Source organism: Globicephala melas, chromosome 16 (assembly GCF_963455315.2).
Source record: "Globicephala melas chromosome 16, mGloMel1.2, whole genome shotgun sequence".
Taxonomy (NCBI): Eukaryota; Metazoa; Chordata; class Mammalia; order Artiodactyla; family Delphinidae; genus Globicephala; species Globicephala melas.
This window is the reverse complement of record NC_083329.1, coordinates 48,004,914-48,017,618: the sequence shown is the minus strand read 5'-3', so window position 1 is coordinate 48,017,618 and position 12,705 is coordinate 48,004,914. Positions and strand designations below refer to the sequence as shown.

The following is a 12,705-nucleotide window of genomic DNA, read 5'->3' as shown; positions in this document are numbered from 1 at the left end:
CTTCCCAGAGCTCCAAAATAAGGGAGACCCCGACGGACGTGCAGAAACAGGCCCAAAGAGGATGAATCAGAGAGCAGCCTTAGAGAGGGTCGAGCCGCCGCACCCAGACTCAGAGTGGGTGGTCTCCAGACTCCGAAGGCGGGCTTTGGAGCGGAGGAGCGCTGGGCGGGGTGGGGGCCCGAACTGCACCCTTGAGCGCCAGGATGTTGAGACTCTAACTTCCTGCCCAGAAAACAATGGGGCTGACAGGAAGGGAAGATGGGCTTACGCCCCACAACAGACCAACCAACACCTGGCCCTGCTGTATCCTCACCACATAAGGAATTACCCTGTATAGCAAACCACCCCCTCCCCTTGCAAGCCGCCTTCTGCTTTTACCCCAATAAAAATCCCCCTCGTCCAGTACTGGACGCGACTTCTCTGGCCCCTTTCTCTCGGACCAGTGAACCTCGCCCGGGAGCGCTCCCTAATAAAGCTCACTTGAAGCTTTCCTCTGTTTCGCGGTGCCGTTTGTTAAGATCCGACCTTACAGTGCCTCGAGGGTCTTTTGCTTTTTCTGAGATCACTGGCTGCCCTACTGACGCTCAGGTCACTAACTCCCCTCCCAGCGCCCCCGCTCGTCACCACGCCCCGCGCGCCGGTCCCAGGAGTGGTGACCTGAGAGGCCTGAGGCTTGGCCGCTCTCTTCTTCGCTGTTCGGCCTGGGGTGCTTCCTGCCCAAGTCGTTGGGCTTTGGTGACCGACAACGACTTCCTTGCCTTGGCTGGACACACACGGGCCGCCTTCTCCGTTACTCCCCCTCCACCTCAGGCTGCTTGGTCCCCAGCCAGGGTCGCACGCACGCCAGTGACTCACCCTCTCGGAAGGGGGTGGGATTTACTCGACCATCTCCCCACTGCGCTCCCTCCCTACCCCTGTCCCAGCAGCGGCTGGGCAGAGGGCCAGTCTGCAGTGTCTAGGCTGAGTGTGTGGGGACCGCCAGCTCGGCGTGGGTCAGGGCGCTAGGGTTTACAGCGCTAGGGTTTACAGACTCGGACTTGAGTCCCTGACATGTGAATTTGGGTGAGACCTAACTCGCCCTCTGTCCTCAATTGCTTCCTGTAAACTGCTAATAACACCCATTCCAAGAGTTGTGAAGGTTACACTAGAGGCTGTAAGCGTTAGGGCAGCGCCAGGCACAAGGTAAATGCTTAATAAAAGGCAGCTGCTATTATTAATTACAACTCCAGCCTGGAGATCCTGACCTGGTGCTGACCCCGCGCTCACAGGTTGGGGAATCTTCAGGGTCAAAGAGGAAAAGTCCCGCTCACGCGGTAGAGGGAGATTGGTGCGCCCCCCTCTGCCCCCAGCCGCTCTCTGGACCCCTGATCCAGTCCCTCTGCAGCCCCGAGACCCGCTCCAGACCCTCGGCCTTCCCACTACGGCCCGCCGGAGGCCAGGTTGTGCTTTCGGGCCGGCGGGGACTGGAGCAGGGCCCGGTCACTCCCCTGAGCTCGAGTCCTGGGAACCGCCCCGCGCCCCCTCCAACCCCCCTCCTTGCGGGGCGGGCCGGCCCTGGGGCGCCTTAAAAACCGGAGCTGGTGCTCGGGTCGCCGCCGCGTTGAGCAGGATCCAACGTCGCTACGGTTATCCTGAAGCACCTCGCAGACCCCAACAGCCATGGCCAGCAAAGGCTTGCAGGACCTGACGCAGCAAGTGCAGGGGGCGGCCCAGGAAGCGGGTGAGGACAGCGCGCGACCTGGGGCACATAGTGGGACTCCCGGGTGGACGCGGGGGTGGGGCCGGGGGCAGAAGCCTGGGGACTGCGCAGCCGGAAAGTCGGCGGGCGGTTCTGGCTAGGAAGGGCCCTCTCCGGAGCTGCAGGGACCCGGAAGGACGCCCACCCGGCCAGCCCGGGAATGTTGAGGGAAGTGGGAGAACAGCAGTGCCTGAGGAGTGGGGCGGGGGGGTGGGGTGCTTTGGGCATTGCCAGAGCCAATCCGAGGCAGCTGCTAGGGCCGGGAGCGGCCCCACCCGGGCCCTCGGGAGAGTGACGGTCCACGAGGAGAGCGCGCTCCGCCACCACGCCCGATCTCTGCCCGCCAGGTCCCAGAGGCGCACAGAAACAGGATGGGACGGGTGGCTTCAGACTCCCACCGGGCTTTGTTTTGAGCACTCCCCGCCCTCCTCCGAAATACTCATTTCTTCTTAAGTCCTCAGGCAGAGGATCTTCCCACCTTCATGCGGGCAGGGCAGGTCCCCAGTCTTAGTTTCTCCACCTCAGGCTCTTTCCCCCTCAGACCTGAGGTTATGCAGCTGGGGGCTGGGGATGGACTGGGGAGTAGGGTACGTGAGGAGACTTCAGCCCCACCAGCGGCAGCTCTTCCAGTCCCAGCTCAGCCTCCCTTGGGACTCCAGCTCCCAGTCTGTCCTACACATACCCCAGTCAACAGACAACACCTAAACCAACCCCCTCCTTCATCAGTGCCCCAAGGAAAGCCCACAGTTGCTCCCCTGAGGCTAAAATGGTACCAGGAAGCCTCAGTCTACACTACCCTTCCTTCTGGGCCTCACTTTCCCCATCTGTAAGCTGAGTGCAGAGTCTCCTTCCCTGTGGTCTTGACTGTGCTACGTCAGACAGAGACCCCAGGGACCTCTGTGAGCAGTAGACCCAGGGTCTGCCTGACCCCTGTACCCCCTGGTCCCCAGGGTCTGGGTAAAGCAGGTCCTTTCCTGTTCAACAGCAAGGATGAGTCAGATCTCTGAAGGCCAGAGCCACCTGTCTGCCTACCGAGCAGGTGGGGACCCACCTGAGCCCCTGGAAACCCTGTTCTTCACAGGCACGAACTCCGGTCTAGAGGAGATGGCCTGACTTTGGAAGTTTCACCTACTTTCCACACTTCGTTTCCTAATGCCTTACGCTGCCTTCTCACGGAGGCATTGGCAGTCATTGCTTGTGTGTCCTCTGGGGAGAGGCACAGGAGACAGGAGGTGGCGAGAGGGCCTTGCAAAGTAGAAGCCCCAGTGTTCTAAATGTGGGAATTCAGGCATCTGGGCCAAGCCTCTGGGGGAGAAGTTGTTAAAGGCGGCAGGGTTCTCCCTGGGCTGTGCCCAGCAGTAGCCACAGCCCAGATGCCAATTCCAGCCTGGCCCAGCCCTGCCTTCCTTCCTCACTTGGATATTTTTGCAGCAATCCTGGAGAGGCAAGGGAAGCAGGCCAGAGGGGAGGAGCCCAGAGTTACAAATAAACAAGAACAACCTGGAGTCATGGAAAGGGCTCATGCCCCTCACTGAGTGGCCTTGGTCAAAGAACTTTACCTCAGTGGCATCCATCCCTGGGCCTGTAGGACAGACCACTCTAGAGAACAGATAAGGTTGGCAATGGTGGGGCCCCTGTGGTTGGTGGTATCTCAACAGGATCCCACATGTCTCTGTTCTAGTGACGGCGGCTGGAGCAGCAACTCAGCAAGTGGTGGATGAGACCACAGAGACAGGGCAGAAAGGTCTGGTGGGGCTGGTGGGCAGGAGGGTGGACAGCCCCAGCGCGGCCCTGCCCTCCACCCAGCCCTTGCCCAGACACACCTTCTCCTCTGCAGACGCTCTACCAGCATTTCTTCCTGGGGAGGGAGACCCAGGCCAGGCTAACCCCGCAGGGCTGTGGTTCCCCAGGGCCCCGCACTCAACTGCCCTATCCTTTCCTTTCCCAGCCATGGACCAGGTTGCCAAGTCTACCCAGGAAACCATCGACAAGACTGCTAACCAGGCCTCTGAGGCTTTCTCGGGTTTGGGGAAAATACTCCGCCTCCTGAAATGACAGAAGGGAGACATGGGTGACTCCCTTCCAGGCCTGGAGCTCTAGCAGGCTCTTGGCGGGCCACCTCATTAAAGCACATATGCCTACTCTGTGTCCACTTAATGCCTCCTCCCAAACTGGGCCCAGCCCTCCCTCACTTAGAGCAGAGGCTCAGGTATCCAGAAACTCAGCCCTGACGTCCAGAGTCCTGGCATTCCAAATTCGGAAACCCAGACGGATTGTCCAATAACTCATTTCCCATGTCTTAACCGTGCGTCCAGACTCCCACTTATCCGAAGTTCAACCCCCCCATCTAGATACGTGACCCTCTCCCGCTCTATTGCCCCTGCCCCCGATTCCAAAACCGCTCCCTCAGCTCCAGGAACCCGCCCCTTCCTAGGAGGGGGATACTCGGTGCCCATATCCTCGAGGAGCTCAGGTCTGGGCGGGGGCCTCAGGAACTTCTCCCAGTGAGCTAAGCCCGGCGCGGGGAGCTGGAAGCATCGAGGCATCCCAGGGCCAGGCGCCCTCGAGGACTTAAGGGGGCAGGAATTCTTGGGGAAGAGGGGGGACGCAGGGACGGAGCTTTTGGCCATCATCACCCTACGCCGCCCGCCCGGTGCTTGCGCGACTGTCGCACCCGACGGTGAGTCACGGGGCCGGACCGGGAGGGCGAGGACACGCCCCGAAGATCTCAGTCCCACCCAGTTGTGTTTGGCGCGGTCGCCAGGAGCTCCGCCCAAGACGCGCCTCCTTGGGAGGTGCCTGCGGCGCACGGGGCGCTGCACGTGGGCGCGGCGCACGTGGGCGTGAAGCGCTGGGACCCGGCTGTGTGCGTGCGCGCGCTAGGCCACTCCCTCGGGTACCCCTTCCCTTCCGGATGCGCCTGTACTTTCTGGCCCAGCGCGGAGGTCGACTTTTTTATCGGGCAGGTTTCCCCAGAGGGTCTAGAGTTCGCTTAAACCTTATTCCCTCCGACCTCCCCAGCACGTGTCCACGTGTCCATGCACGCGATACCAACCCTGGGTAAGTCCTGCTGATGGGTGACTCAGTGTTGCCACAGGATAAGGTCCAGCCATGGCGCCGGCCGCTGGCTGCCCTATTCATCCGAACCCCCGCCACACCTCGGCAGGTGACGGCCCGTTCCGTTTCCCCACTTCCACGCCTTTGCACACACTATTCCCTCTGTCCGTAATGATCTCGTTCTCTTCTGGATGAGTACATACGTAGTCATGCCGTTTCAACTCACTAATATTGGCTACACAGCACTTCTTAGTTCTGGGGAGATTGAGGAAAAAAACCGTCATCTTTCCTTCACACGCTGACTCGGGGCCGGCTTTCCCAGAGGCTTTCCAGACATGCCAGCAGGGGCCAGTGTCGTCGTGTCCACCCCTATCCCTCCCCTTCACACCCCACAGGTGACCTTTCCCTTCTCCGATCTGAGATCCCTCCCAAGGAAGCAACAGGTCTCCTCCCTAACCCTTAGCATCTCTCACCCTCACCCCAGGGCCAGGCCCAGTTTCATGCTTGGTTCCTGTTGCTGACTGTCCCCCAAAGAAGGGCTCAGCTGCAAAATGGGCGAAGGCCTAAAGGGAAGGTCCTTGAAGAGATACCTGGGGTAATCTGGAGGTGCTTCCAGCATTTCCAGGAGCCCCTGCCCCCAGGAGAGGTTGCCAGGGTTGGGAGAGACCACCTGGGGCCACAGCAGGAGGCAGGTGGGGCTGGACTGGCAGAGCCCTCACATTTTTCTGGAATGCATCCTTCCCCTGCCTGACTCAGGAGAAATTCCAATTGGCCCAACAATCCCTCTTCATCCTGTTCTCCTTGTGGGTGTCGGCCTTAGGGATGGATGTGTGAGCCAGCTCAGGCCAAGGACAGGAGGAGTCAGGTCTAGGGCCAGGAGCCTTCTAGGAAAGGTTTTTCATCCTCAAAAAGAAAAGAAAAGAAAAAAAAACCAAGGAAGAAACATTTTCTCCTATTCCACTGAACATTTTTGTGTCTAGAAATGATTTTTAGAACTCTGACAGCTACTTCTAACCACAGGAGGAACAAGCCTAAGGAAAAGCCAACTTGCTGATTAGGGCAGAGCAGAAATATAGAAAGAACCTGGATCCCAAGTTACTTTATTCAGTCCCTAACTTAACCAGGCCTGCAGCTGCCAGGAGCTAGGTGAGAGGATCAATTTCCTCATTGTTTGAGCCGCTGTGAATTAGGTTTTCTGTTGCAAACAAAAGCTTAAATCCTGATGTTACCTCGAAGCTAACGTCCTGTATTTGCCGGTCTCACCCACCTCCCCAGCCTCCTCCCCCAGCACGCCCTCCCTCTCTGCCTCAGCCAGGTTAACTCTTGTTCATTTCCCTTAACATTGTGCTTCTGCTCATCTCAGTCTTTGCATGTGCCCTTTTTTTCTACCCGGAATGCTGTCCATGCTCCGTCATTAACCACCCTTGTCCAAGTTGCTCCTGCTCTTTCATCCTTCAGATCTCAGCTTCCCTGATCCTCCCCCAACATACACAGAATGGGTCTGGCCTCTGCCGATACGTTCTCACACCCCCGTACTTCTTTTCCACGGTTATATACTAATGAGTTGCTCTCCTGTGTGCTTCACTGATGGTTGTCCACGGGTTGCAGCCAAGTCCCTTCCACTGATTAGTGCACACCCAGAGCCTAGAGTGGGGCTCCGGCAACATCTGCCATGTGAATGCAGGGATGACGGTCCTTTGGTTCTCCTACCAGATAACAGAGCTGGCACATTGTCAGGTTCACCATGGTGCAACCTCCTACAATGCAGCCCCTTCCACAAACCCTACCGCCATGCAGCTGATCTCCCATGCACCATGCAAATGCCTGTTTCTGTGTGCCTCTATTCCCCCAACACTGAGCCCTGGGGCGCAGGGCCAGGTTGGACTTGTCTTTGGTCCTATGTCTGGGACAAGGTGGGCATGGTGCTGGGGAGCCATGGGAGCTTATAGGAGCCCAGGCCTGTCTCCGTGAGGTTCATGAAGCTAGCTGAGCCCAGATGGGCTGAGGAGAAGGCAGCTGTGGCCACTGCACCTGTTGGGTCTTGGTCAAATCTCCAAAGATTAATTCTTCCATTAGCAGTTCCTCAGATAGTTCCTAATTCTCCAAATCCCAGTTCCCCAACTAACCAAAGTCACTAACATCACATTTTGGTTCCACTGGACTTCTCAGCTCTGATTCCCATCAAATTACAGATGAGAAGGGGCAGAGTTTTCTGCTTTCCACCTTCTCTCCTTTTCTCCTATTTTTTTTTGTTGTTGTTGTTAGTTGTCTCATTCCTACTTTGTGAAAACACATAGCATTTGCATCCCATTCCTCCACACCTTCACCTTTGTTCTGTCTTCGATCTGCAACTGAAAATATTAGAAGCGCTCTGCCATTCCTTCTGCTGAAATGTTTTCTGTTATCTCTTGGTGGTTTGGAGTTAGCCCTCTAAAAGTTTCCTCAAGAATGAAATCTTTTCAGATGAATTGAGAAGACGTCTGGGATCTGAGCTGAGAACTGTTACAGCTGGGCCCCTTGGGTTATTGCATTGTGACCATGAGGGTTCACAGTGTCCTATTTTTGTGTATGGCATTTTGTATTTTTTTAAAAAAAGGTTAAAAAGTTAAAATAAAAATTTTTTTAAAAAAGAAGGGCTCATGTGAACCACATTCTGAGTTCTTAAACGTGCGGTAATGTTGGTCTGTAGCCTTTATACTGTATCCTCAACTGGGTTTGAAATTTACTTCTCACACTTTTTTCCATGGGCATCATCTAGGTGTGGCTGCCCCACTTTCTGCCACAGAAGGTTAAGCGGTACCTAGAAGTCTGATTTCTAACTCACTGGAATTTCTAATAAGTGACTTGATCTTTCTGGCTGGCTGGCTTTCTTTATCTTTTTCATCTTTTTTTATTGAAATATAGTTGATTTACAATGTTGTATTAGTTTTGTATATGATTCAATTACATATACAAAAGTGATTCAATTACATATACATATTTTTTCAGATTCTTTTCCATTATAGGTTATTGCAAGATATTGAATATAGTTCCTTGTGCTATACACTAGATCCTTGTTGTTTATCTATTTTATATATAGTAGTGTGTATTAATCCCAAACTCCTAATTTATCCCTCTCACCCCTTTATCTTTAAGGTACAATAATTTTTTTAGGGTTCGTCTCGGTGATGGTTGTTCTGGTTCAGTTTTCCCTAGTATGCTGTTTGCCCTTTCCATATTGATTCTAGATTTCTTTTATTTCAGGAACATTTCTTAATTGTATTTTTAAATATTTGCTCTGTTCATTGCTTGGCTTTCTTCTTTGGGAATTCCAGTTGTGGGTACAAAGTTTTCTACCTTCCACATCTGCCATTGTCTCCCAAACACTGTGTATGTCTTTAATACGACTCCTTCTTTTTTCTTTGTTTTTTTTCATTTCTGTTGCCATAGGTACCTACTGTGGCTCCTTCTAGTTTAGTCTTCATTTCTGCAATGGTTTGTTTTACCTTTTTACTTCTGTTTTATTCCAGAGTTATGTAAGTTCCTATTCTGCCTGCTCCTGTCGTCTGCCATCTCATCCCTGAATTCTGGTATTTCTGTTTTACAGTCTTCCTTCATAACTACTAATGCTTTATTAAGTGTCTTATTTTCTTTCTAAAATTCATGTTGGAGTTTAATTCATGTTAGGTAATAATTTTCATGTGCCTTCTTTGAGGCACACTTTTTTGTGGGATTTCTTTGTATGTGATGTCGTTTTGGTATTCTTTTTCATATTTAAAAAATAGTATGTTTTTACTGTTAGGTAGAAAAAAGTGAAGTCAAAACTGCGTATCTCTGGTATGCTAGCATTCCTGTAAAGAAAGAAGGAGGGTGCAAGAAAATATGCAGGGCACATGTCTCTGCATATTTGTGGGAAGGAAATGCAGGAGGATAAACCAGAATCAGAGAGACCAGTTACCTACATGGGACAGGTGGGAAGGCAGTGGAAAGAAGGAGGGAATGGCAACAGGGTAGCAGAGATGAGGAGAGAGTGACACTTAACTTCAGAAAAGTTAAATTTGATGTGTGAGTTGGTGATGGGCTTTTAAAAATTCTTCTTCCTGTGTTCTTGTTGCCCCATAGAGTTTCAGGAAGGAGAAATGGGCTGAATTAAGAATTAAGCTATAGCCACGTTGCTTCCAGACTTAGAAGTCTGGCAGGTTGAGCTGGTGTTCTCTGTTTACCGAGAATCCACATCCTGTCCTCCCTGCCCTCGCCCTGGTAACCTGCCTCTTGAACCGCATCACCCGGGCTCCCTCACCCTCAGGACTCGGTTGCGTTCAGCCAGTGGGGGATATTGATAGGAGATGGAGAAGAAGAGGAGAGGAATTTATTCCTCCTGCTTCCTTCTTGCTGGGTGTGGTTGGGCAGTGGCCCTCTTCCTCTGCTGACAGCTGCAGCTCCTGTCTGCTGACCCTCTCCTACAGCTGCAGCTCTCTTCGGGGTCTACAGCCCCTCCAGGCCCAGGGAGGAAACAACTCCCACTGCTCCTGGTCGCTGGGGGCCTCGCCATCCCTCTTTGGTTCCCTTAAGTCTGTCCACACCTTTGTGAACTGTCCCTTTCCTCAGGTATCCCTTTGATGTGCCCTCTGATTTTTTCCGGAACCCTGACTGACACCCATGGACGTATGAGTGCTGATATGCTGGGGAAGTCTTCCTTTGGTGACTGACAAACCGAGTCTCCAGGAGTCTAGTCTCCCTGTGGCTGGGAGGGGTCTGTATGTGCAAGGTATGTGGGCTGTATATACTGGGAGCTCAAGTCCATGAAGCAGAAGTAGGAGAAAGCATAGGCAGGATGACAGTCATAAAACTCTTGACATTCATGGCATTTGCAGTTCAAATCACAGGAGAAAAAAAACCATCATGCCTCAGACATAAGACAGCCCTAAGTATTTACTCACAGGTTTTATTTTCAGAATTATTAACTGCTCAGTTGGCAAATTGCTGTTTGAAAAATTGACTGTCCTGGCTTGACGATGTGGTCAGCTGGTCCTTTGCCAGCCTGGGCTGTTGAGCAGATTCTACTTGGAGAATTAGTTGACTCTTGTCAAGGCTTGATTCTCCCCGCCCCAAGTGCAGGACTTGACCTTCTGACTCAGGACAGGCTGACATGGGTGCCTGTGTTCAAGGCCTGCTCTGTTGGGGCCCAGCACGTACCAGGCTTCTTCCAAGATGGGGTGGTTCCCACCTGAGTCATCTCAACCTCACCCAGGCAGGTAACACTGCTCACTGCAGGAGTCACCCAACCCCTCAGACCAGAATCCCGGTTAGGAGGGTCTTGGGCTGTCCTAGTTTCTTTGGATGGGAGCCACAGATGGGCTGGGCTGAGCTGAGAGGACAGGGAGCTGGTCAGAGCTAGAGTGGGAAGGCCTGTGGGACTAGATGTGGGCCAGAGCACCAAGGTCCGGGGCCCAAGTCCAGTCTTGGGCCGCTTGGCCTCTCCAGCTCTCTTGCCTTCCCCCTGTTGGGCATTTGGGACCTGTGCCTGAACCCAGCCTTGCCAGGAGATCTGGGGCCATGGTGTGTTGTCACTGGAGTCTGGGTGCTCACACTGGGGCCAGGCATTAAGGAGGAGAGGGTCCCATGTGCAGGGGGGATGGGGTGAAGGCAACAGCAGTCTGACAGGGAGGGAAAAAGTGCAGCCGGAGTCCTGCTGAGTGGCCGAGCCGTGACCAGGGCCTGTCAAGGAGCTGGTGAGCTCCTGAGGAGAGGGGGATGGTGGGGAGGGGTCGTGGGCTCTGGAAGCTATCCTAGACCTGGTGGGTGACACTGCCATCCTGACGGGGAGTCCGGCGCAAAGGACCCCTCTGGGGGTGGGGGACACACACACGTCAGAGGAAACAGGGAAGGGGCTCTGATGGGCCTAGGGAGCATCTCTGGGGGTCTGTCAGACCAGTTCCCACCAGCCATGTCCCAGGAGTGCCCCCACCCTTGGCAGCATTGTCCTGATAGTGTGAGCAGAGCTCTCTGGTGTTTGGCTGTGGCAAGGGGAGGCCAGAGTCATCTGGACCTGCTTAAGCTCCAGGGCCCTCACTGTCATGGCCCCTCCTGAGTCCATAGGGTAGTGCATATATATTTATAAAACTTGCAAGAGAGAAGTAGTGTATTTTTTCTTACAGGGACTCTCCAGATTGTTTAAGACTTGATCTACTCCTGCCAGTGGCACGTGTGGGGCTGTGGCCTTGTGACCCAGAGTTCCTGCTGCCCACAGCATCCACTGCCCACCCCAGGCGGGCCGGCCACTGCCCAGGGCTCCCGGTACCACTCAGGAATGTGGGAGGGCCTCAGCTCCATAAAGCCTGTGTCAGGTAAACACTAATTAGATGCCACCACACCCTCCTGGACCCCTCTGAGGGATGAGGGAGCCTACATGGGGGGAGCAGCCTCAAACTCCTGCCCCAGGCCTGGACTTTTTGAGTAGGGCCTTGGGAGAGCCTTTCCTCCATGACTCCTGGCCAGTGGCGGCGGGTCCCATCTCCAGGCCCTCTCACTCCGAGGCAAGCTCATACCCCTGCCACTCTTTGCTCCACCCACTGGTTGGTCAGGGCTCACTGCCAAGCAGCCCCTCCCTAGCACATCAGTGACGAGGGGGTGGGAACAGAAGTTTACCAAGAGTTTGCGCGCATGGTTCCAGCAGCTGTCAGTGACAAGGCAAGGCAGGCATGGATGCCCCCATTTTACAGATGAGGAAACTGAGGCTCAGGCTGGGCTAGTGACTAAGGGAAGCAGCATGTAGTATGTGACTTGAGGCATCTCCCTCCATCCTGAGTAACTAGGGAGGCAGCCTGGCTCCCTAAGCATGTGTGTGGTGCATCAGGGGCTAGTAGAGCTGCTTTCTGGGAACTCTTGCTACGGCCAGAAGCACCTCCCCAGATGGTAGTGGGGTCCTCCATCTACTCCCCTAGAACCGCCTGGGTGAGCCCTGCTGACTTCATCGGGCTCCCCTGAGAGGCCAGGCCCCAAGGCGCAGGGCGGGCTGGGTTCCCTCACACGCTGGCTGTCTCAGTGCTGGGTCACTCAGGTGCTCCCATGAGTGAGAACCAGGTGACTGCAAGCCAGGGATGACTAGGCTTCTGGTCAATATTGTGTCCTCCTCTGCCTTGGGCCAGGCATGGCCCTGACTCCTCCTGCCCCCCAGCCTGTCCAGGGGAGGCTGCAAAGCCACTCTCCAGAACTGAGGTCCTTGGGAATGGGGAGGGCAGCGGCCCCCATTACACTTGTATTCCTGCCTGAGGGGCCGCCCAGGTCCCCAGGCCCACAAAACCCTAAACCCTTGATTAGGTCACTCTGGAGACTGTGGGCAGCGGGCTGGAAGGCCTAGCCCTTGTCTAGGTACCATGCCTAGGATACGGGGAGCCGAGGGGGCTGGCAGGGCTGCAGTCCCCAAGTGCCTCTCACCCCACAGGGCACTTGGGCCTCTTGCCTTGGGGCAGGGGCATGTCCCAGAGCTGATCTCTCTGTCCAGCCTCACCCTGCTCCCTGTCCCTGCCCCTCACAGGGTCCCAGGAGATGGGGTGTATGGGTCTCATGCTGCCAGAGAGGCACTGCCCCAGCCACAACGCTGGGGTGGCTCCACCCAGCCTCTTCCTCCTGCCGTCTGTGCTGACTCACCACCAGGGCCAGGGCTTGTGCCCCAGAGCCCAGCCAGGCATCTATAAAAGCAGACTGGTTCAGGCCCCAGCATCCTGCTTGATCACCACCTGTCACCGCACAATGTTGGGAGGCCTGGGGAAGCTTGCCGCCGAGGGTCTGGCCCACCGCACTGAGAAGGCCACCGAGGAAGCTGGTAAGGACCCTGAGGCTTCTTTCCACCTGCACCGTTCCTGCCACTGGGGGATCGGGACAGACTCGACTGGGCCTGTGCTGATCCCAGTAGGACTGGGGCAGGCCTT

The 12,705-nt window shown here is 55.0% G+C and overlaps 2 protein-coding genes across 2 annotated transcripts in view; both read left to right on the top strand.

The window, feature by feature from the left end:
- Positions 1-12,705, top strand: part of SNCG (synuclein gamma) — a 32,666-nt gene that overhangs the window by 10,222 nt on the left and 9,739 nt on the right. The window lies entirely within an intron of this gene.
- On the top strand, positions 1,527-3,873 carry ADIRF (adipogenesis regulatory factor). The gene is made up of 3 exons (XM_030862825.3): positions 1,527-1,720; positions 3,420-3,482; positions 3,687-3,873. Exons 1-3 carry the CDS (start codon positions 1,660-1,662, stop codon positions 3,791-3,793), a joined length of 231 nt encoding a protein of 76 aa, XP_030718685.1. The 5' UTR covers positions 1,527-1,659; the 3' UTR covers positions 3,794-3,873.